General features: G+C 39.3%; 2 protein-coding genes across 2 annotated transcripts; both read left to right on the forward strand.

Annotated features, from left to right (window-relative positions):
* Positions 1-11,329: 11,329 nt before the first annotated feature.
* Positions 11,330-25,315, forward strand: LOC117268903 (uncharacterized). Its single transcript, XM_033645653.2, has 4 exons — positions 11,330-11,882; positions 23,892-24,027; positions 24,214-24,378; positions 24,479-25,315. The coding sequence occupies exons 3-4, from the start codon at positions 24,251-24,253 to the stop codon at positions 24,876-24,878; spliced, it is 528 nt and encodes a 175-aa protein (XP_033501544.1). The 5' UTR covers positions 11,330-11,882; positions 23,892-24,027; positions 24,214-24,250; the 3' UTR covers positions 24,879-25,315.
* On the forward strand, positions 11,881-21,183 carry prr15la (proline rich 15 like a). The gene is made up of 2 exons (XM_078161475.1): positions 11,881-12,163; positions 19,343-21,183. Exon 2 carries the CDS (start codon positions 19,372-19,374, stop codon positions 19,732-19,734), a length of 363 nt encoding a protein of 120 aa, XP_078017601.1. The 5' UTR covers positions 11,881-12,163; positions 19,343-19,371; the 3' UTR covers positions 19,735-21,183.
* Positions 25,316-25,571: the final 256 nt, after the last annotated feature.

Below are 25,571 nucleotides of genomic sequence, written 5' to 3' on the forward strand. Positions count from 1 at the left end.
AAAAGTTGCACCTAAACACAACAAGAAGTTACACCTGAACACAACGACCAACCAGCACGTACATTCTGAGCCTACATGCAAGGGAAATAAATCTCCATACCAGCAGGTGGCGGTAGTCTGTATTCATCATTCAAAAAGGGAAACCAGAAGACCAAAAGAATGCATTCCAGATGCTAGTTAGCCACTTAGCATATTAACAACACAAACCAATGATGAAAGAACAGAGCATATTTACTTTGCACTAGTGGACAATAGCACAAACAATTACCATATATTAAAAATATGTGTCTGTCGGCCCTCTCTGGCTCGTATTAGGAAGTTTTTCCAGTAAAGGCTGATAGGCTAGTCTCCAGGGAGGGTGGGTGACGGTCACAACCATGCACAGTATGGGTATAAAATACTTGACTGCAAGATTAACAGTGCATCAATCTTCATAAAAAGCGTACACCCTTTTGTGGCGCTAAGCTACGAAGACTAATGCAGACAGGTTTGAAAAAAAAAAAAATATATATGTGTCTGTCACTCCCTCTTGACTTTAGTTGTTTACTACTCGTGCACTGACCTCAAATGCCAATCAGACTGATTTCAGTCACCAATGGGCTTCACAAGCTCTAACGTTGATTCAACATGCTGAATCAGCACAAAAAATAAATAGAACATCAAGGGCAGCTGTGGGCCAGTGGCGGCTGCTGGTCTTTCAAACAGGGGAAGCTCACTTTAAGTTTGCATCATAAAATTTGTCATATTGTAGCAAGGCAGTAACTTATAAAAGGAACATTTAATTGAAGTCGTTTTTCACCCACCCTCATGCCAAAGAACCACAGCAAAACACACCTCAAAGATTTTCAGATGGGTTTACAAACGGTGAAAATGAGCTATATGGCTTATGGAAATAAGGAACTCTGGACGGCACTCTGTCAGAAGATTCCACTCGCAAATATCTGCATGGGACTGAGCTTGAAATGCGAAGCACTGTCAGTCACAAAGGGGTTCATCCTTTTAGACAGTTCCTCCAATCATCATGCATACACCGAGTGTCCTCTTCCGCCTACTGCTCCATTAGGTCCCAGGGAAGCTGCATCCTGCCACCCCATTGCTCAGCGCTGTCTCATAGGAATGCTTGGAGGCTCTGCGACAACGTATGACAGGGAGGTTGCATTTGAAAACTGGTGATAAACAGCTGTTAAAACAGATGTTAAATGCATCCTAGCGCAGGTTTAATGCAATGTAAATTCTTATTTTAATGTAAATTCAATAGTGCATATTTGACTACAGTACAGGCCAAAAGTTTGGACACACCTTCTCATTCAATGCGTTTTCTTTATTTTCACGACTATTTACATTGTAGATTCTCACTGAAGGCATCAAAACTATGAATGAACACATGTGGAGTTATGTACTTAACAAAAAAAGGTGAAATAACTGAAAACATGTTTTATATTCTAGTTTCTTCAAAATAGCCACCCTTTGCTCTGATTACTGCTTTGCACACTCTTGGCATTCTCTCGATGAGCTTCAAGAGGTAGTCACCTGAAATGGTTTCCACTTCACAGGTGTGCCTTATCAGGGTTAATTAGTGGAATTTCTTGCTTTATCAGTGGGGTTGGGACCATCAGTTGTGTTGTGCAGAAGTCAGGTTAATACACAGCCGACAGCCCTATTGGACAACTGTTAAAATTCATATTATGGTAAGAACCAATCAGCTAACTAAAGAAAAACCAGTGGCCATCATTACTTTAAGAAATGAAGGTCAGTCAGTCCGGAAAATTGCAAAAACTTTAAATGTGTCCCCAAGTGGAGTCGCAAAAACCATCAAGCGCTACAACCAAACTGGCACACATGAGGACCGACCCAGGAAAGGAAGACCAAGAGTCACCTCTGCTTCTGAGGATAAGTTCATCCGAGTCACCAGCCTCAGAAATGGCAAGTTAACAGCAGCTCAGATCAGAGACCAGATGAATGCCACACAGAGTTCTAGCAGCAGACCCATCTCTAGAACAACTGTTAAGAGGAGACTGCGCCAATCAGGCCTTCATGGTCAAATAGCTGCTAGGAAACCACTGCTAAGGAGAGGCAACAAGCAGAAGAGATTTGTTTGGGCCAAGAAACACAAGGAATGGACATTAGACCAGTGGAAATCTGTGCTTTGGTCTGATGAGTCCAAATTTGAGATCTTTGGTTCCAACCGCCGTGTCTTTGTGAGACGCAGAAAAGGTGAACGGATGGATTCCACATGCCTGGTTCCCACTGTGAAGCATGGAGGAGGAGGTGTGATGGTGTGGGGGTGTTTTGCTGGTGACACTGTTGGGGATTTATTCAAAATTGAAGGCACACTGAACCAGCATGGCTACCACAGCATCCTGCAGCGACATGTCATCCCATCCGGTTTGCGTTTAGTTGGACGATCATTTATTTTTCAACAGGACAATGACCCCAAACACACCTCCAGGCTGTGTAAGGGCTATTTGACCAAGAAGGAGAGTGATGGAGTGCTGCGGCAGATGACCTGGCCTCCACAGTCACCGGACCTGAACCCAATCGAGATGGTTTGGGGTGAGCTGGACCGCAGAGTGAAGGCAAAGGGGCCAACAAGTGCTAAACACCTCTGGGAACTCCTTCAAGACTGTTGGAAAACCATTTCAGGTGACTACCTCTTGAAGCTCATGGAGAGAATGCCAAGAGTGTGCAAAGCAGTAATCAGAGCAAAGGGTGGCTATTTTGAAGAAACTAGAATATAAAACATGTTTTCAGTTATTTCACCTTTTTTTGTTAAGTACATAACTCCACATGTGTTCATTCATAGTTTTGATTCCTTCAGTGAGAATCTACAATGTAAATAGTCATGAAAATAAAGAAAACGCATTGAATGAGAAGGTGTGTCCAAACTTTTGGCCTGTACTGTATTTCCTCTATGAAATTTTAGGGGAAGTTCAGCCTCGCTTGTTGTCTCAGAGCAATCGCCCCTGCTGTGAGCCAACAGTCCCCTTGGCGTGTCAGGGCCCTAAAATCAAACTAATGGACAAATAAAATGAAGAAGAATGGGCATTAATATGTGCACTAAGTTCATGTTAAACCATCCAATAGTTTACATTTCACTCAAAACCACAAATGATAACCTCATGGTGGTACTACAAGAGAAGTAAGGGGATCACCAATGTTAGAAATATTCATTAGTGGGGAATGTGCAGTCCATCGATTCAGTGGTGAGATAGGCCTATTTCCGAATATGTATGACCTGCTGGGTGGCATTAGATAAAAATATCATAGGATCGTGAGAATCATTGAAATTTGTCCTGAATATTTGTTTCATATTTTGTGGCAATCCATCCAGTAACTGTTGGGATACTTCACTAAAAACAACATCCTGCTGGTGTTGCCAGATCACCAAAGTGAGTTCTATCCCTAGGGACCATGAATGTCTGCACAAAATGTAATGGTAATTCATCAAGTAGTTGTTAAGATATTTCAGTCTGGCCCAAAGTAGTGACTGGCAGATTGACATTGCAATCAAAATGCAGAACTGCACAACAAGCTGAACATCACAAACACATTTGGCTTTTCACCATTCGCCTCTCAGTCCCAGGCCAAAAACATACATTTATTAGCATCTCAAAGTCTCTCATTAGCTTCAAATTTGGATGTCAAGACCTCAGTTTGCTTTGAACACTAGGTAGTACAATGTGATGTCCAACTATGTCCAATGGAAAAAAATGCTCCGATTTGTTTTCGATGCCCACCTTTGAAGGGCAGAGAGGGCAAAAAGCCTGCCTTCATTGTCTCTTGCTGTTGGCATCACATTGCCTCATCAATATCTCTCCAACAACTCTACACCTTTTTTGTAGTCTTGACATGATGAATTCTACAGTGGAGATAGCAGTGCATGATTTTGTACAGTCTCTTCTTGAGGGCATTTATGATGTTGCACTTAGTTACACACACAAAAAGTGTAAAACATACTGGTATAAAGAAAAAAGAAAGCTTGAGAGTAGTTCAAATCCAGCCTGTTTTCATACTTCTATCACATAACAAGGGTGCAATTGCCAGAATGTCTGTTTAGGAACATTACAAACAAGGTATCAGACACTGCTCTTCCCCTGATGTTACTGTTCTATTGTTTAGTCCTGGTGGGTAATGGAGAGCTCCTCTGGAACAATGGCCGGGATCGAAGAGTCGAGCCAAGTCTCTGTGAAAACCATAATGTCACAGTTCTTATTGTCCCATTAAAAAGCCATCCTGCTCCTGAGTTTATCCAGTTTATTATCCAGTGACGGGACATTTGCTGGAAGAACACTTAGTGGGGGAGGCTGATTTTCACATTTCCTCAACCTGACTATGACCCAAGCCCACGACCCTTGTTTCATTGTCTTAATTTTCCAGGGACGTCAACTGGTCACCCAAGCCGTGCACGTGCCCTATTTTCTGCTGGTTGTTGTGAGAAAGTGTGTTTGGAAGTTGTTTTCTACCTTATTTTATGAAAGGTCAGGCTTGGGCAGTGCACGTTTGGGAAAACGTCAGAAATAACAAATAAAGCCAACCCATTTGCCTGAAGCAAATGTTGGCATTGTATGTTTTCTTCAAACCACATTTGAACATTTCATATGTAAAATATATAATAACAATGCTTCTAAAGTGAGGTAAATCAAATGTGGGTGTTTTGTTGCAACCCATCCCTGTTTTTCCAGTGGGAATAGTTGCACAAAAAGCAGCTGATTTCTACTTAGACATCACTGTTTTTTAGGCAGAGATTTCCCCCTGAACTAGGTTACTCTAAGTTCTTTTAAATCAAGGCAGTTTGCCACTGCCACTTGCACTGCACTGTAACCTTTATTCTTGTATTTTAAACCTGTCTTAGTATATTTTAGCTTGTTTTTATTTTCTGTTCTCTAGATCTTTAATAGAGTTTTCAATTGTATTTAGATATCCTTTTATTATGAGTGTCTTTCGCACTTTGTGTCTCAATACTTTGGATGCTTTATGTAAAGCACTTTGCATTGTCTTGTTACCAAAATGTGCTATATAAATAAACTTGCCTTGCCTATTTTAAGCCAAAATATGATCTTTTCCTAACCATAACAAAAGTGTTTTTTGTACCTAAACCTAACCACATGTAAACCATAGTGTTTTAATGTATTTGCTACATAGTAACATGCAAATGTAATGTGCCTGTAGTTTGCAGAAATGTATCATGCCAATCTTTTTTCTGGTGATTGGGCTGAATAGAAAACATTAAACAAGAAAAAAAAAACAGCACTGAGGAAGACCTTGAGACAAGTCAGCTGTCCCTAATGCCAGTAGCAGTAGCTCAGTCCATAGGGACTTGGGTTGGGAACTGGAGGGTTGCCTGTTCAAGTCCCTGTCTGGTCCAAATATGGTGTGTGGATTGGTAACTGGAGAGGTGCCGGTTCACCTCCTGGGCACTGTCTTGCTTTTGAGCAAGGCACCAAATGCCCCCCAACTGCTCGGGGCAAGTATATAAATATAAATATATATATATACAGTACAGGCCAAAAGTTTGGACACACCTTCTCATTCAATGCGTTTTCTTTATTTTCATGACTATTTACATTGTAGATTCTCACTGAAGGCATCAAAACTATGAATGAACACATGTGGAGTTATGTACTTAACAAAAAAAGGTGAAATAACTGAAAACATGTTTTACATTCTAGTTTCTTCAAAATAGCCACCCTTTGCTCTGATTACTGCTTTGCACACTCTTGGCATTCTCTCCATGAGCTTCAAGAGGTAGTCACCTGAAATGGTTTCCACTTCACAGGTGTGCCTTATCAGGGTTAATTAGTGGAATTTCTTGCTTTATCAATGGGGTTGGGACCATCAGTTGTGTTGTGCAGAAGTCAGGTTAATACACAGCCGACAGCCCTATTGGACAACTGTTAAAATTCATATTATGGCAAGAACCAATCAGCTAACTAAAGAAAAACCAGGAGGTCAGTCAGTCCGGAAAATTGCAAAAACTTTAAATGTGTCCCCAAGTGGAGTCGCAAAAACCATCAAGCGCTACAACCAAACTGGCACACATGAGGACCGACCCAGGAAAGGAAGACCAAGAGTCACCTCTGCTTCTGAGGATAAGTTCATCCGAGTCACCAGCCTCAGAAATCGCAAGTTAACAGCAGCTCAGATCAGAGACCAGATGAATGCCACACAGAGTTCTAGCAGCAGACCCATCTCTAGAACAACTGTTAAGAGGAGACTGCGTCAGTCAGGCCTTCATGGTCAAATAGCTGCTAGGAAACCACTGCTAAGGAGAGGCAACAAGCAGAAGAGATTTGTTTGGGCCAAGAAACACAAGGAATGGACATTAGACCAGTGGAAATCTGTGCTTTGGTCTGATGAGTCCAAATTTGAGATCTTTGGTTCCAACCGCCGTGTCTTTGTGAGACGCAGAAAAGGTGAACGGATGGATTCCACATGCCTGGTTCCCACTGTGAAGCATGGAGGAGGAGGTGTGATGGTGTGGGGGTGTTTTGCTGGTGACACTGTTGGGGATTTATTCAAAATTGAAGGCACACTGAACCAGCATGGCTACCACAGCATCCTGCAGCGACATGCAATCCCATCCGGTTTGCGTTTAGTTGGACGATCATTTATTTTTCAACAGGACAATGACCCCAAACACACCTCCAGGCTGTGTAAGGGCTATTTGACCAAGAAGGAGAGTGATGGAGTGCTGCGGCAGATGACCTGGCCTCCACAGTCACCGGACCTGAACCCAATCGAGATGGTTTGGGGTGAGCTGGACCGCAGAGTGAAGGCAAAGGGGCCAACAAGTGCTAAACACCTCTGGGAACTCCTTCAAGACTGTTGGAAAACCATTTCAGGTGACTACCTCTTGAAGCTCATGGAGAGAATGCCAAGAGTGTGCAAAGCAGTAATCAGAGCAAAGGGTGGCTATTTTGAAGAAACTAGAATATAAAACATGTTTTCAGTTATTTCACCTTTTTTTGTTAAGTACATAACTCCACATGTGTCCAAACTTTTGGCCTGTACTGTATACATATATATATATATATATATATATATATATATATATATATATATATATATATAAATCTTCTTAAAACAAGACAGGTGATGTATATGTTCTGACTGGTCTATCTATGTTGTCCTCCTGAGACCCAACTTCTGTTTGTTATGCATTTTTCTCCTCACTACTTGGGATTAGTAGGACCTGGTAAGTATAAAAAGCTAAACATTGTCAATGATAACAAAGTTCAAATGTCCTCAAACGAGATGGCAGTAACATTCTAATATCCTTGAATGAGAAGTTACTAAAGTGCCATTGTTACCTTAAATTCTCAATGTCTTCAAACGAGTACTTTCTTGGCAAAGATGGCTGTCATCTTGTTTTTACATGGATAAGTGTATTGTGTTCTTACTACTACTAGATGGCACAAAAAGTGTCCATGAATGAAGACAAGAGGTCTAAGTTAAGCAGAATGAAGTATAAGGTCAAGTAAACCCAAAATGTGATGTCCTCATAAGAGGACAGTGTCTCATAAGGATATGGCCTAGAAAGGGTTTATTGGTTCGTAGATTTTTTTTTTCTTTTTTGCAATTTTGCAAATTCTACTGATTTAAATTTTTTACTTGAAATTATTGAAGATTGAAAGATGTGTAAGCTCCCATGATAAATGTGAGGATTGCTCATTTTAGGTTATGCAAATGTTAATATATACATTTCTCTGAGAGACCAATTACTCTAAATTTGACCGCACAGTAATAATGTAGGCTATGGGGTTTATTTCAAGTCAGTCTGTGTATAAACATTCAGACAGCATGCAGTCAAAGTAAGAGGTGTGTACATACGGTATTTTCATGTGTGAGCCTTTTTCTCTTTGTGTGTATCTGCTTGTTGATGGATAACCCTCATCACTGGTCCCCTCCCTTCGCCACCTTCAATAATGAGGGGAGGGATGCACGAGCAAGAGTGGAGGGGCGGTTGAGTAATACGAGAGGAAGAGACAGAGGGAGGGCCATAAGTCCTGCACTGTGAACACATTTAAAGCTGAAGTACTTTAACTTCATTGTCACAGTTTATTGTCATATCCACTGTGACTTAAAGGTTCAAATACAAAGAAAAGTGTTTCTGCTTCAGTTTTAGATGATGTGATTTTAAGTAATAACTTTTTGGCCACTTGGAGGCAGTAGAAACTGTAAACAGTACATTGACATACTGTTACCTTTTAAGTCAATATGGCTGACTTGTTAGCAAACAATTGTCTACTGTATTTACACATCCAGAAAATATAGGGCAAAGTTATTAATTTGATGTCATGTCTGTATCCGCCTGATGAATGTAAGACCCATACTCCTTAAAGCTCTGCTTTGGTCCTGAGAAAATATCTGATCCTCTAGATGCTAAAAGCTCCACTATGTTCACCAGCTGGTTGCTAACTGTCTGTTAAATGCTGAGCAGGTAGAGTACAGTGGCTTACTAAAGCTTTTTTCTCTGAACATAGCTTCCTGCTGCTGCTGGAAACAACGCTGAGAGCAGGGAGAGGGAACCAAAGCCGTAAAGTGGTGGGTCAAAAAACAAAACAAAACAATGATCTGAAAGAAACCATACAGCTCCACAGAGCTGAGGGGTACTGCAGGGTTGGTGATCATTATCTGTGGTTTCATCACCACAAGCAACATCTTTCACATACCAACCCACATATGATCCATTGCAATATAGGAATATAGACACTTTAAACATGAACTGCATTTACCTCCTTACATTAGTTAGAATCATTTTAGTTGCCTGAGTGCTCTGACCATTGTGCCATGCCTTTTGAAACACCCGTTATCTGTCCAGTGGGTGGTGGAGATGCACTTCAGCAAATTCACCACAAGATGGCAACACTTGATCAATGCATGTGCAGCCACAGCCGAAGTGGCCTGGTCAGCTGTACACGTGAAAGGTAAACTCTTTCAGTCTTTCTTTCTACCTGTCCATCTGTATTTTTCTTTTCCTTCCTTCCCTTTTCATTTCCTTCTTTTCTTTCTTTCTTTCTTTCTTTCTTTCTTTCTTTCTTTCTTTCTTTCTTTCTTTTTCTGTCATTGGTTTCTTTCTGTCATCATCAGTCCATAGATAGATAGATAGATAGATAGACAGACAGATAGATGTAGGAGCAGAGTACAAAGTACCACTAGCTTTGCAAAGCTATAGACTCACCTGGTTGATACAGATGTTTGTCTTCAGCTGTGGTTGACTTCAGCAGGTTTCGGGATCAGTTTCCAGTCTCTTCACTCCAAAACTTGTGTAACTCCAGATTTCAGTTTTCTAGCCACAAAAACACTTTGGGAAACTCAGTCTTTTCAGTCTACATGTGTCAGCATTATCAGAGGAAGTTGGGTTAAATGAATATTTAATGTGTTTAATGTGTGTAGTTTGCAGCAGAGATGGAGGTCACCCAACTGTAACTGGTACAATGGTACTCTCATGTGATTAATATGCCACAAAGTGCTATGCTATTTGCTACTAAAAGTGTGTCAAATTCAAACATATCTGAAATCAAGTGCTCTTATGTAATAATGAAATGCTCTAACTGTTATCAGTGTGGTGATACATTATCTGTGACTCTGTGTTCCTCTGTATCTTGTGTACATCTGTGAATCCTTTGCCAGCCTCATTTTATTACAGGAAATCAAAGACAGGGGAGTAAAGAGCAGCCTATTCTCTCTCATGAACAACAATGGGCCGTCACAGTGATCTGGATAAAGAGATGGATCACAGCAGCTCTATTGTTCCTGATTTGCATGCCGCACTTCACCTACAGTGGAAATTCAGTGTAGCATCTACTAAAACACCCTGCCTCGTTGCGGGCACATTTGCTTTACTTCTTAGAGTGTCCTCTATGAGCGGTTACTCTATGACTGTTCATTTCATTCAAGTTAAGTGAACACATCTTAGACTTGAGGATGTGAATCCACAGTTTGTGTGTGTGTGGTTGTGTGTGCATGCAGTTTTTGTTGCTGACCATTACAACTTGGTTACTTATTAACTCCTGTCCTACTTCCTGAAGCAGCAGATATGACTACATACTGTACAGAGGGCAGTTTATTACACAGCACCATCATTTATTCACAGCTGGAAAATCCCATGTGGAATTCATTTAGCAACAGATGATCAATTTGAAACCAGGTGCCTGAATGCCTATGAACTGTCTCTGATACTCCAACAGAGAAAGAGAAGATCCACATGTATAAATAAAGGTGGAGATAGTTAGTGTTGAGTGTGGATGCTTTTTTTTCTTTAACTGATTAATTTTCCTGGTCACATTCTCTCTGGAAAGTATCAAAATGACATACAGTGAAAACCACATAAACCGTGTAGACCAATCAACACAATGAGCAATTTATTTGAAACACATTGGAACATATGATAAATGTTGTGAAACCGTTGTAGTTAGGTTTAGGAAGCAAATCTACTTGGCTAGGTTTACAAAATATATCATGATTTGGGTTAAAATAACAGTGGTACATAATTAACATATGGTTGTCAAGCACTGATGTCACTCACATGATGACTTTACGTCATGTGAGTGACTGTACGTAAAACATATGTTAATGATATGTTAAAACAGCACTGACGTTTGGTTTCACACAAGACAAAGTTATGTTACCTTAAGTCAAAACAATGGTGTCTGTTTGTTTTGACACGAGACAAAGTTACGAAATGATACGCTAAACAGGATAGTGATTTTTTTTTTGTTCCACATGGGACAAAGTAACAATACATTACATAAAAACAATAGTGACTTTTGGTTTCACACAAGAGAGTGTTATGTTACATTACTGTAAGTCAGTAGTGTTGTTTTACTGCAGTGCTGGTTTCGGTCTGAATGCCTGTTAATAATCACCTTTGGCATCTTAGCAACTGTCTATTGACATCTCTACGAATTTCCCCGAACACCTTAGCAACCAACTGGTAGGTATTTTATAAAACTTCTACTCAGTCAGCATGAAAGCTTTCATCAGAAGATTTTGACTTGTTTTTAGTGCAAACATACCGCAGTGTTACAGTGTATAACTTTTGTGGCATAGAATGAAAATAGTAAGACCTGCCAAAAATATTTTGAATGATTGATTATGTTTGAGTTATGCTTGCTTTCACTTCAACATTATTAACCTTAGTGAGAAAGATAACATGCTTGATGTGTTGACATTACTGTTAAAAAAATATATATATCAAAATTCTCATTCTGAGGACAGTCACGTTATCAGGGTGCATGTTAACATGCTGTATGAAAATGATTAATAGGTTTGGGTCATTATTTGTCCAAGGTGGGTCTGACAACATATTGTAGTCACTGTTACTCTCTCATATGCAACCTGCAGCAAGACTGTGAACAGCCAGGCTTAGATTATTTACGTCTGGATTAGAGTCATGAGTTAAGGTAAAGGTTGGTTTAAGGTTAGGAAAGGAATTGTAGTCAATATCGTGAGTTTAGCCAAAGCCCTCACAAGCACAGCAAGGTTTGTGTGAATGTGTGTCAGTGGGAGGGGCCAAGCACAGCACCTGTCACTCAGCACCTGGGAGATGACAGACAGAGGAGTGAATGTGGACAGTAAACTATAGAGTACAAGAATAAAGGACAAACCAGAGGGACGAGAACTGTGCTGTGGACTACTACTAACTCATCTGAGCTCTCTCTTCTAGTATTTTATGTGATTTGCCATTGCTACCTTCAGGAAAGACTTTTAAACTTTGCAACAGGGTCACAGCATCAAGCAACATGTTTATTGTTGTGATTCTCCAAATATAGCCTACTCCCCTCAGATGTAACATCAATTATGGTTTTGGTGTAAATCTGGGTGAAGAAAATGGATGATGGACTCTCCTCTGAGAAGAAACCAAGATTAAAAGCCTTCAGGTGAGACTTAAATTTTCCTGACACTTTGCGGAAACGTCTTATCAGAAACTGGCACCATAGAAGCACAGACCTCTGCAAGTGCTACTTATGCATATAAACACAGTAGTATTATAACAGAGGTCAACAGGACAGTGGAAATGGAATGCAGTTTCCCAAAGTGTTTTTGTGGCTAGAAAACTGAAATCTGGAGTTAAACAGATTTTGGAGTGAAGAGACTGGAAACTGATCCCGAAACCTGCTGAAGTCAACCACAGCTGAGGACAAACATCCGTATCAAACAGGTGAGTCTATAGCTTTGCAAAGCTAGTGGTACTCTGCTCCTACATCTATCTATCTATCTATCTATCTATCTATCTATCTATCTATATAATAAGTTGTATATTTGAATGCAGGACTTTTACTTGTACATTTGTGTTTTTACATTGTTGTATTTGTACTTTTAATAAAGTAAAGGATCAGGATACTTCTTGATGAACCACACAAGGTTCAGTCTGGTTAGTTGTTTAGTTGACAGGAAACGACCTGCAAAATTTTTATTTATTTTAAAAGTATTTATATATTTTCATATTTTGGGACGCATTTCCCAGGAAGAGAAAAATAAATTGTGGCTTTTGTTTTCAAAAACATTTTTTCAAACTTTTTTCTTTACTTTTCTATTTTTCCCCCCAAAAACACAAAACCAGTGTCTGAATTTGAGACGATAATTGTGGCCATACAGTTACATAATCATAGTAATACTGGTGGTGTTTGAGACTTTCAAGAGGCAGTGAGGCATGCGTTCATCTGAACCATTATAGTTGTCTTAACTGATGAGCACTTTGGTGATCAGATATGTGTCTGCTTTGATATTATTTTCCCACTGATGGGTTTCTTGGTGCTACATTTTTTGTCAATGCAGTGGTCCATAATGGTTGGGACTTTCTTCTTCTACTGGTTTTCTAGCACCACTTCAGACCACTTGTGTCTGATCAACAGCCATCTCGGAAACAGATAATGACAAAGGAAAAGATGAAATGCAAATTATGAAAAGTTACTAATTATCATGTCTCTCCTTTTTTTTTAATTTAATAATATGAATTATCAATAAACTGTTTTCTGAGCTGCTGTTATTTTCCCATTCTGCTTTAAATTTTAACATTAACAACCCTATTACATTACCCTTTTTTTTTTTTTTTACAGCCAATTTGTCATTGGTTTTAAAGCTTTTCATCCAGTTGTGCCAGGGAGACTCGGTTAGTTGTTAATCAGCTCTTGTATCTGTCCATAAGTTTCATCCAAACCAAATACTACAAATAATAATTTGATTTTTACCCCTACCCCTCGTTTTCAGGACACTAGTGATTCATTGAAAACTTTCATGCAATCAACTAGCTGTGCTCTGTAGGCTACAAAAATGTGACATAGAAATAGCTAGTTAGCTGCCAAGACATTGATAAGCTAGTGATTTTGTTTGTTTTACTTGCTGTAAGGAAAAGGACCATAATACATTGACACAACATTAAGATAAAATAATACAATGGTTATCATCATTTTTTAAGTGGTAGACCAGCAGCTCATGTGGTCAGCAAGCAAAAACTACTGTTTTTTCTCAATAGAGTCTGGTGGCTCTGACGATAACATAGATAGGGAACTGAAGATGTTAATGGCTTTCCATCAGAATGGGCTGTCTAACAGAAAGCTATACTTACCGTAAAACTCAGAATATAAGTCGTACTGGCATATAAGTCGCAGTCTATTTTTTAAGGTCTCAAACAGGGAAAACAAGGTTTTATATTACTATTTGTTAATAAAAACGTTATACAAGTTATTCCTACACTGTTTCCCTTTATTTTTAATCTGAAACACATTCAAAACACAGTAACCTCTTAAGCAGCTTTGGTTACTTTTCAGATTGCAATTTTCCAAACAACCTCTTCAGGAAATAAAATTACGGTATAACAACATCGATCAGATTTCAGTGAAAATGTAGTGTAAAAATAAATAAAATCCTATTGTCTGTCCTGTTTATTGCTTGGGCACTGTTATTTACGTGACAACACCTGAACATAACACACACAGACACACATTGGCTGTTTGTTTCTCCCTCTCCCCTCTCTGGAAGTCTCAGACCTCCAGCCGCCCGCCTCCGCCTTGATTAAACGCTGAATATAAAATAAAAGAGGGAGACAGGTTTTTCCTATTTTATCTTATTTTGTTTTATTTCTCCCTCTCCTCTCGCTAGAAGCGTCGGACCTCCCGCCTCCCGCTCCCTTCTCAAACACGGAGGTCTCCCTCTCCGCTGAGCACCCACGGCGCACGCCCGGCCTGTTAAATAGCCTGTAACCACTGTGTGACACAAACTCAGTGCTGTGGTCATTAAATAATGTTGGGCTCGGTTCGGGTTCGGACAGAAATATGCAGCCCGTGCCGCACTCTAACACATACACACACACACACACACAAACACACGGAAAACCGGACATTATCATCAATTTATAAAAGACCCCTGGACGCCCTGGACGGGACGTGAAAAGTGGACATGTCCGGGCAAAAGAGGACGTTTGGTCAGCCTAACGTAGCGCCATCTTGTGGGTCAAATTACCTATGTCAGCATTTACCTTGGTCTATAGGTCGCACCGATCTATAACCCGCACCCAACTTTTTAGATGAAAAAAAGGGAAAAAAAAGTGCGACTTTTAACTAACACAAAGTTTTACGGTAAATGTGCACTTAAACTGTTAAAATGTTTTTTTTTAGGTGGCTATATATTTTGCTATGACCCCTCCACAGCAATAGATTGCTTAGCTTTCATGGCGGTACTGCAGCCTGCTTCTCCAAACTGAAGGCGTGCCAACAGCCATCTACTGTATGTAATACACTGTACCCCATACAACCCCTTTTCAAAATATCTGACTTATGCCGTTGATGCAGGAATATTGTATCCTCTAGGGCGCATAAACACTTGTGCGAGGTTTTGTCTTGATACTTAACACGGCCACACCTCAAAAGGCAAAATGATTTATTTTTTCAGTAACATAAATGCTTGTACAAATAATGTTATGTCAGGGAAGGCAAGATTTCCAAGTGGCAAGAGGGACTTTTCTGCTCTTAAAAGTTCACAGGTTAGAGTTCTGGCTGTTGCACAACACATTGTATGTGTAACATGTGAGTGGGCACATTTTGACCTTTTCATTGTAATTTAGTGGACACACCAGTTTTAAACAACACGTTTGGTCCAGTAGTCTGCTACCTGAGGCATAACAACCTTTGAACACCCTCTCCCATGTTTGATCTCTCTGTCAAACACACACACACACACACACACACACACACACACACAGTAAACATCGTGGTTGGTGACACAGTGACTACACCCAGACAACAGTGACCACAGACTATGTTTTGAAATTGAAAAGCATTGATTTCTCTTACAGCACAGCGGCCGCAGCTTCTAACCAACACTTTTCATCATTGTATTGTAGCAGTACATGTATTCTACTGGATTCCAGTTATTATCCACCAGATTTCATTCAAAAGGTTGCATTGTTACAGTGATTCAAGCTGCATCTACTTCATTGATTTTTTTTGTATTTCAGTGTGTATTCAGGCTCTGACCGCTCTTTTCTGAAAAAGTCCTGAGATGTACAAGTGTTGATGTGTTGCTTAACATAAAAATTACAAGTTGAAGAGTATTTTAATGACAATACATTTATTTATCATGTAAATATATTTACCTTGTATTATTAATGATATGGATCAGTAAATAAGTTGTATTTGATCCCATTTAAGAGTACACCTTTGCAGACCACAAATTAGACAAAAGTTAGCAAACTGATCATCCAACCGTCTCTCCGGCTCGCTCGCTGCTGCTGTGGACTGCTTAGCCGGGAGGAAACCGACAGCAGCTCTGGAAACAGACTTTCAGTTGGCGGCTGTAGTAGCTCAAATTTGGCCAGCACTAGATGTTACAACAGGCTGATGGCGAGTGGCAGTGCCAGGTTTAACCTTTGTAACAGCAGCAACAGAAAGTTTGCTGATCCAGCAGGGGAGTCGGGGCTGTCCAGTCCCCTGTAGCTGCAGTTAGTGTTTTTGTTGGGTGCTGTGCGTAATGTTACGACCGGCTCAAGCCGCAACACAGTGAGGGACACAACACCAGGTTAAATGCAAAAAGGATATCTTGGAATCTTGTGCCAGGGAGTTGAGAGAGAGAGGGTGCGGAGAAAGGAGCCACTTATATAGACCCAGCCCACAACTTCACGTGAATTTCACTCCTTAGTGAACTGCACCTAGAACACAGAAACATAAAACAGACACACACACATGCAAAACGATAACAAAACACAGAGTGACACATAACAGTAATCACATGTATTCGTTGTTGAAGGAAATAAACATCAATGTGCAGTGCTGTACCGGTGCAGTGCGTTTATTTTGAAAGATACTGTATGCAAACTACATTTCCTGTGAATATGGAAATGAAGAGACAATGCATGTAACAGAGGCTGAGGTTGACACCTTGTCCCAGAATATCAATAAGCAACGCACCCAGGGTATGACCAGGGTTTGACCAAATGTCAATGAGTGACTAGGTCAGAGTGAGAATGTGTGGGGGGGGTCAGTCTCCGGAACTGCTACCTGCTCTCCTAACGGCTAGCTGGTCTGTGTCAGTGGGGAGTGAGGTGGAGTACACACTGTGATTTGAGGCTCTGGCTAATGTTAAGTCCATACATGAGAACATGAAGCTGCAGCCATGAGCCTTTGAAATCCAGCCAACAGAAGGCTAAACTAATAGCAACATTTCCTCTCCTTCTCTGAAACACTGCGCTGAAATTGACACGTTTTATTTTGTTGGCTAATCACGGATACACTGTTTCAGTTTTAAAGTTGCATTACAAACATTCAGACATCCTGACATTTTTTTCTGACTCTGCAGGTGCACAACACCTATGTAACACCACAAAAGGAACACTCAATCTAAAAAAATATTATTTTCAAAAAGCAACATGACTGCTCCAACACACCCATTCCCACAGAAAGCCGGTCAAAAACAGAAGAGCGAGGAAGTCGATACTCACGCCACTTCAAAGTTGTATAGAATCCACATCAAATGGGACAAAGGGAGCCAAACAATATCAGTTAGCCGAGCATATCACATCTTCATGAGAAAGAGAGAGAGAGTGAGAGCATGTGTGTGTGTGTGTGTGTGAGAGAGAGAGAGAAAGAAGAAAAGACATAATAAAACAATGTGGGTTAGTTTCTGTTTACTCAGCTGCTATAAAACTTGCCCTGGGGCCAGAAGGCAATCAGGAACTGACCTGTAGCCAGTTTGCATGCCAGCTGGGACAGTTAGCAGAAGTTCTAGATAATAGAACAGTTAACCAAAGTGCAAGTTGATCTCTACAGTAGGTCATATCTTAGTGGATTGTTTCTCCTTTACCCTTTAAAAATAATAATGATGATGATGCTGATGATGGCCTGGTCATAAACAAACCATGATTTTAAGGATGTAAATGCTCTATAAAGACTGTGGACACCCCTATGCACATACCATAAATTTTCATTTAAAACTCCCCTTTTCAGGGCTGCCAAGTTTTTAGAAATGCCTTGAGTGAGACACAATGGAAATTGGCCACGCACAGCAACATTTTTAGGGGGGCTGTTCAGGGTCACCACCACATACCAAAGACATTAATTTATGTATATTATTATGTATATACTGTTAAACTTGAATTTTACTATCCTGGTGTGGCTCCACATCTTGACAAATGAAGGCCTGTCTCAATTAGATAACAAGTCTGCCAAGCAGTTCATTTTTATTTAAGTTCTCTGGATGTACGAAAGCAGGTTGTTGGCTACTTGCTGGAGCTTACGTTATAGAGCTGTGTCTACACATCGTTAGCTTGGTTAGATTCTCTGCAATTCAATAGTTCAATTCATTTTACCGAAACCATGAGCACCAGAGAAGACTGTCATTCATTTGGCTTTACTGACATTATGAAAAACAAGTGGTGACTCCCTTCCTCTGAATCTGTCATGAAGTCAGAATACGTGTCCATTCTCTGATTACCCAGTAAGTTAAAATATTCCTTTCGTCCGAAGGGTCCTCTGATTAAAAGAATCAAAAGGGTTTTTCATGAAAAGTTATGAATATTATTTGTTTTAACAGGATAAAGTGGTGTTGGGTCGGTATGCCAGGTGCCATAATCCTCGAGTGTCGTCATAATGCTCTCTTTCTGTCTCTGATGTGCTGTCTGTCAGAGCTAGATCAAATGAATGATTGGTAATGATAGTGGTTATTTGAAGCCTAATTTTTAAAAGTAATATTCATAATTGTTCAAATAAACAAACTGATCATATTACCCATCTTAACTGAGCAACAGTTTCATGTAAAGGAATTTAAGGCCTGTCTCATATAGATGCCTGTCCCAAATACAGGCCTGTTAAGTTCAGTGAATTAAGCACATAATAGCCTGGGCTACTAAATGAAGTTATTGCAGGGGGGCAATTTCTTTTTTCTTCGAAAAATTAAATATTTATGAAAAAACACATTAAAATGAATCCAACATAATAATAGCAAAGATAAATCGACCTATTTGCAAAAAGAAGGATTTTTTTTTTTTTTTTTTAATTTTCAGCCCATAATATTGATGATAGGCTAACTTCTAGCTAATCCTAAATGACTGTGTGGCACCTGTCCCCTTAGCCTGATAAACTTTGAAGACCTAAGTTCTAAAAGACAGGGCTGGTGCACTCACATATCCATGAGCCTGACTTATGTTTCTCTTTGACACACACATGACACAATGACACACGGTAACATGAGGTTGTGTGCATCCACAGCATATGGAGACTATTGAATTACACTGAAATATTTACATTGCCATTGGTGGTTGGTTGGCAAAATGGCAACTAATAAGTGTATGCTATATTGGGAATACTTTACCTTTATGTCAGATGACGTTTTGACAGGAAAAGCCATTCATGGCTTCAGTTTCCCATCTATGCTCTGGTCAAAAGTCACCAGACTCAATAGACAAAAACAGCAATTTTGGCTCACTGATCACAGGAGCTGCTGATCTATCGCTGCCTTGATCAGTTAAATTGTTTGTGTTACTGTGTGACTTTGGTGAATGCGAAATGAACCCTGTTAAATGCCAAAGTTAAACAATAACACAAACAAAATAACTGATCGAGGCAGTGGTAGACTAGCAGCTGCTGTGCTCAGAGATGTTAAATCACTGATTTTCTCAATGGACTCTGGCTTTGAGGAAAGCAATATATAAACTGATATAGATTTTTTATCGGGGACTCTTCTTAGTGGCTAAAATACATTTTGTTGCTGACCCCTCTACAGCAGTACATTGCTTAGTTTTGCTGTTGGACTCCAGCCTGCTTCTCCAAACTGTGGGCATGCCCACTGACAACTGACCAAACCAAACCGTACTTTCTTTGAAAAAATATATTTTTTACCCTCTCTCCAGCATTCCCTCCATCCCACCATTCATCCATCATGGCAGAGCCATCTCCAGGCTGGTGGAAGCTGACCTTCCTGAGGAGAAAAAAATCCCAGCCCAAGGTTCTGTATGAAATCCCTGCAGAGTCTGTTTCCAATGCAACCACTGGCCAGCATGGGTCCGGCACAGCCACTACAGCTGCTGCCCACCCGGAGGACATGATACACAACTCTCAGCTAGATGCCCGACTGGAGAGGATCATGGATAAAACAACATCCACCAAGGGGCGCCACGTCAAGGTGTCTCACTCTGGGAGGTTTAAGGAGAAGAAGAAAGTGCGAGCCAGTCTGGCGGAGAACCCGGAGATGTTTCCAGGGGGTGACCCCACAAAAGATGAGAACCAGAGGGCCGGGAAGTGACAGTGTGGTGGTGGTTGCTGCTTCATCCACTGTATAGTTTAAAAGGGACTTATTATGCTTTTCCTTATTTTATGTCATATATATAGCATTAAAATGAAGGATGTTCATGTAAACATGACCAAAGTTTCAAATAGCAGGGTAAAGGTATGTAGAAATAATTCCTGTGAGCAAAAACCTCAGGTTTGCTACCATTGTGAACACTCCATCTCCAACAGTTTTTTTCTACTCTGGCTACAGTATGAGGTCACATTATGCTGGATTTCTTCATAAGGTCTTCTGTTCCAGGCACACTACTGCAACTGCTATGTAGCTTATACTGCTAAATGAAGCTACATGCTAACGACAGGAAGACAATGTTGGAAATTTCTCCCCGGTTTTCAGATCATATTCCTGCTGGAAGTTCACCCTTACATGTTAGCTGCAATACTAATGCATATACTGTGGTCTACCTTTTTTTAATCAAGGCAATGTATTTCAATGGAATCAACATCTAGCAAAATATGAAACTGAACCTGAAAGAGAGCAAATATTCTAGAAAGTTCTCAGCCATTGCTTTAGAAGTCCAACTGGGGAGGTTGTGGGTGTTCAATGACTGTTTCCTGAAAATGAATTTGTAGCTTGGTGTAGCTGAAATCAGCGCTGGTATCTGTGTACACACCCTCTCCACTAGAAGACAAACAGACTGCGTGCCTAGAATATAACCACATCAAACTGCCAATGTGCACATGTTGCCAATAAAACCAGTAGAGAGCAGCATTGCGCTATCCAGAACCCTACCCTAACCTTTTAACAAATTGAACCTGTTCATTCAAACTCTCCCCTATTTTAGTTTTTGTGTTAAAGTATCAAAATAGATGTCATGCTCCTATAGTTGCTATAAACATTTCAATTTGGTTTGTCAGTGCTCCAAAACTTGGGATTTTTTTTTTTGTAAATTAATTATATGAATAAAAAGTGCCTGGTTTTAAAAGTAAATGATTTGTTCTTGCAGTTGTATTTTAGACTTACACCCATGCCAAAAAATGTATAAAGAATATACATTAACAGATGTGAAGAACAGTAAAAATTAAGAAATGTGGCTGTAGGGATGATACTATAACCTGTCCAGTTACTCAACACGTGTGCGTGTGTGTGTGTGTGTGTGTGTGTGTGTGTGTGTGTGTGTAGGTGTGTGTGTTTGCATCAAATCTCGTACCATGGTCATATAAATGGGATGAAGACAGAGTTATCAAACTGGACTTTACATTTCACATCCCTTACTTAATCCCTGCACTTGTCATTTTCATGTATTTCATCAAACTGGACCTAAGGTTTAACATTGCATTCAACCTCCACTGTTGATTTATTATTTATTTTTTTATTAATAATTATTTAAGCACATGTCACATTTAATTTTAACTCATGTCAACTTTATATTCCATATACCTAATATATTAGTCCACAGCCCAACCTATATTTCCTTGTTACAGTCAATTTTAATTTCAATTTTTTTTATCCCATTTTATCTCCAACTGTATTACGATTACATTCTGTGAATAATTACAAAATTTCAATTTATTCTTAATATTACTCTGTTAATTTATCTGTTGTTATTATCATTATTATTATTATTATCATCATCATTATTATTATTATTGTTACCTTATTTTTGTCAATTTTTTTTCTTCCGTGTTGTATCTTTTCGGAGCAAAAGCTATATTGTAATCTTTGAAGGTGACTCATTTTGGTCATTATTTCCACTCAAAATCGAACAAACAAAAAGCTTCTTTTTTTTATACTGGGCCTTGAGACAAGGCCACAGATGTCTTGTGTGTGATGATGTCCAAATAAAGAATCATGAACCACTGGTTGTATTTGTTGATGCCACTAGACGGTGCTCTACGTTTATTAAAAAAAGGCTCAAGCAATGGCAGTCCAGTGTGCTTTCAACCCTTTGTTGAACAGAGAGTGCCCTCTAGTGTGCTCAGAAAATAAAGAAAATGGCTCATGAAGCTTTATTTGGCCATCACTTCTTTTGTAGATGAAAGGAGAAAATTACAATTTTCCCATAGAGTTAAACCAAATACATTGGTGGGAAGGTTGTAACCTGGAGAGTATTATATGTCAGTATGAAGATTGTATACTGTAGGTCTCTTGCTTTGACCTTTGAACATGGACCACTTAGCATGTTTGAGTGCTTATAATTACCAACAATAGGTGCTACAGGCATGGGATCAACTATTATAGAAAGCTCTTGACCTCAGCTATTGTGAGTATAGTCAATGACAGGAAGGACTGCCAAATATGGGTTAAACATCATTAAAATTAATTTTTACCCATTTAACAATTATATATATTTAATATCTGATTATACACGTGTTTACAATCCCCTTAACTTGTAAAGAGATATATCTATTGACTATATATAACATCTAGTACAGCTAGTTATTACATTGCATCAAGATGATCTATGTCAAGCTAAATAAAGATGTTGTACAAGACTGACATCGGTTTGAATTAAATGACAGTTTTGCTAACCCTAATCCTACCTCAAAGCAGACTGGTGCCTTCTCCATAGCAATGGTAGCTGACAATCATGTAACCTTCTCCCATCCAAAACCAAGCAGCACCCTTCGAGGCTAAAAACTGAAGCCATTGCCAAAGTACCAAAAACCGCAGTTCATCAAATGACCAGGAGGCTGACTCTAAAACAGAGTCAACCCCCATGGATCCCCAAGTTGAAATGCCCAACTTTATCCGAAATAAACATGTTTTCAGCCTAGTACAAAAACAATTTTGCTCTCTATAGTTAATTTCAATATTCACACTGTACAGGGGGTGAATATTTTATAACTCACCTGTTTACATTTGCTTAAGGCCCATAGTTAGGGTTATTTAGGGGCATGGCTACTTGAGTGACAGGCTGCACTGGGTGAGTCAGATCCACCCTCGCTCCAACACAGCACTAATCTCTAATATGGTCACTTCTGGCTCCAAAAAACCAAGATGGTGACGGCCAAAATGCCAAAACTGGTGGCTTCATAACAACAAAGCAATGGGTAACTACGGAAGAGGATTAGTTCTGACTTTAATCTCAGAATTATGAGATTAAACTCAGAAGTCAGAATTCTGAGAAAAAAGTCAGAACTCACTTTTTTTTCCACAGTGGCCCTAATCCTCTTCTGTAGCTAATCCTCTTCCATACATATGCACTTAATGAATGAAGATTATGAAAATGAAACGCACAATTCACGCTTGAAATGTTATTAAAACACATTTTAATACTGAAACTATCATAAAATATTGTGTTGTCCACTGTTTTCTCCCTTTGAACCCTGAGCAAATCATCTTAATTTCTTTAAATACATGAAAACAAGGCAACGAAAGAAGAAATGACCCCAAAAAATAGCAAGAAATTAGTAAAAAGAGAAAATTAAAAACAAGAAAGTTATTTTCAAAGAAGACAAAGAAATTTTAAAACAAACAAACAAATAGGAAAATGACCTGGAAATGAGAAATTGGTGCACTTTCTTCAAGAAGCACAAGAGAAGTGATGTCTCTCCAGGTTTCAAAGGGTCAACACAAATGTCCACCATTTTCTTCTGTAATCACAGAAAGACACTTGGCAGTCACATGAAGTGTACATGGGCCAAAAAAATATAGGCATCTCACAGGAGCTATTATTACATTAATATAATCTATATTGTAGATCACACAGACAGATAAACTCAAGTGGAGGCAGTGACAGTTTTGCTTTGACAATTTACTTTGTGGTAACAGCTGGAACGTGACAGTGTGGTAATAAAGTGTCAACAGTGTGGCCTCAGATCACCATGAAAACATGGTTAATGGCACGTTTTTTACTTTCATTTTTACTCTCATGGGATAATGAAGGGGCTTTCGCTTTTGCTCTTTTTTTGTTACAAGGCTGAAACGTGATTTAACGTTACCACAACAAGTTTGGTCTTGTCAATATCGAAACATGTTCAGTCACACTTTCACTGTCATTCCTCTGTGTGGGGATTAGGGCGTTCCCAGGGTTTACTTCTGAGAGATTGTTTAAGAAGTGGTAATTAGGGAACAACTGTAACAAAATGAAAAAAGAAAAAAGGTTTATGTGTGTGTGGCATATGACTTTAATTTGTAATATACAACCTTTGATTACCTTTTAATGACAGGAGTTGGTGTTTGGAAGGAGGGTCCTACACAAACAGGTGCAGCCAACAGCTGTTCTCTTTTTCACCTTTATAAGGAGATTACCTAAAAGTCTGACAGACAGAGCTTGCTGCCGTCTTTCAGAAGCATTCATCCCAGGTAAGCATAGCTTCATATGTTAAAAAACTGAGATAAACTCCTATTCTCTCTTCACTAAGAGGAACATTTCTCCTGCTTTAATGTCTCTCTGGAACATGAGCATTTTTTGTCATATTATGACTGTATCTAAAAGCAGGAAACTTTCATGAACACAAATGTTTGTTTGTTCTCTGTCTGTCTGAGCAGATCATATTGTTGCACAGCTGTTACGCATAAATCCATCATGGCTTTGAATGCAGCACTTTGTGCTGTTGATGCTGCACTTTTTACTGCTGATCTGCTTCCAACACACTGTCAGTGTTCCATCGAGATAACAAATAAATCCTCTAACTACACCCTCTGTAACCCCAGGTAACTGCAATTGTGTTTTTATTCCAACACAGAAATAAGTTTTACATGAAAAACATACAACTTCTTAATATTTTTCTGTTTCTACTGTATACATTGATAGTGGTTACTGCGCCAAGCCTTTGCCACCAAGTATTGACCCGACTTCATCTGGGAATGCACTCTTCACCAAGACTGCCAATGCTGCTCGAGGAGCTGTTGGTGTCTTCACTTATGATCTCCTCGACAAATCTACCAAGGAGTCCACTGAGAAAATAGCTGTCATGTTCTCTGTGCCCTATGACTACAACCTGTACTCCAACTGGTACGCATTGGGAATCTTTGAAAAGAGCAAAGAGTGTGATCATAATCTTTATTATCACATGTACAACAACACAGACCACACATTTGTCAGAAAAAAAGCAGGCCTCAGTGTCAGTCACAGGAAGGATCGAGTTGCCATCATGACATCGATGGCAGACTCTTACCAGCCTGTCATGAAGATAGAAGTTAAAGATAACTGAAGTAAGAGAATTAAGAAGTGCTCAAAAGTACATGGCACTGTAAACAGCACATTTGTGCATTTTCCAACTATTCTGCTTTCAAATGTTTGCTTTTTTTATTACAGATGATTCTGTGCCAACAGCTAATATATTACACTGTGTTATTTTGATGAATTTTGTTCTAAGCATTCAAAACTAGGAATACGGACTTAAGATTTTCATTATGCTTTACAACATTACTCTGCTGCTGTAATATGTACTGTCTGTATTAGAGCACAAGATGGATGTCCTTCAAAATAAGAGAAAAGGATAATGCATTTGATAGATAACATATACTGTGATTTCAGCTGTAATGTTTTGTGTCACATTTATTGGCTTCATTAGATCATGAGTTATGTACTGTTTTAAACATCACTTCAGTTTAAATCTCAAATATTAAAAATTGCAATACGTCAGTATCCGTGTGAGTGTGGTTATTCTTATTCTCATGTGTAATATTTTTGAAAAAAGTAAACTGTACAATAATTGAATCAGGTTAGACAGGATGTTCTGCTTGCATACAGAGTTGCTACTGTCTTGAACAAAGAATTTATGTCTGATAACACAGGTTTCACCTACAAAAAAAATAAAAAGTAAAAGCAACTTAGAGAAATAGTTCAACATTTTTGGAAATTTTACTTGTTAAGGGTGAAATGAGAAGATTAATACTGTCTG

Source organism: Epinephelus lanceolatus, chromosome 18, assembly GCF_041903045.1.
Source record: "Epinephelus lanceolatus isolate andai-2023 chromosome 18, ASM4190304v1, whole genome shotgun sequence".
In the NCBI taxonomy this organism is placed as follows: domain Eukaryota; kingdom Metazoa; phylum Chordata; class Actinopteri; order Perciformes; family Serranidae; genus Epinephelus; species Epinephelus lanceolatus.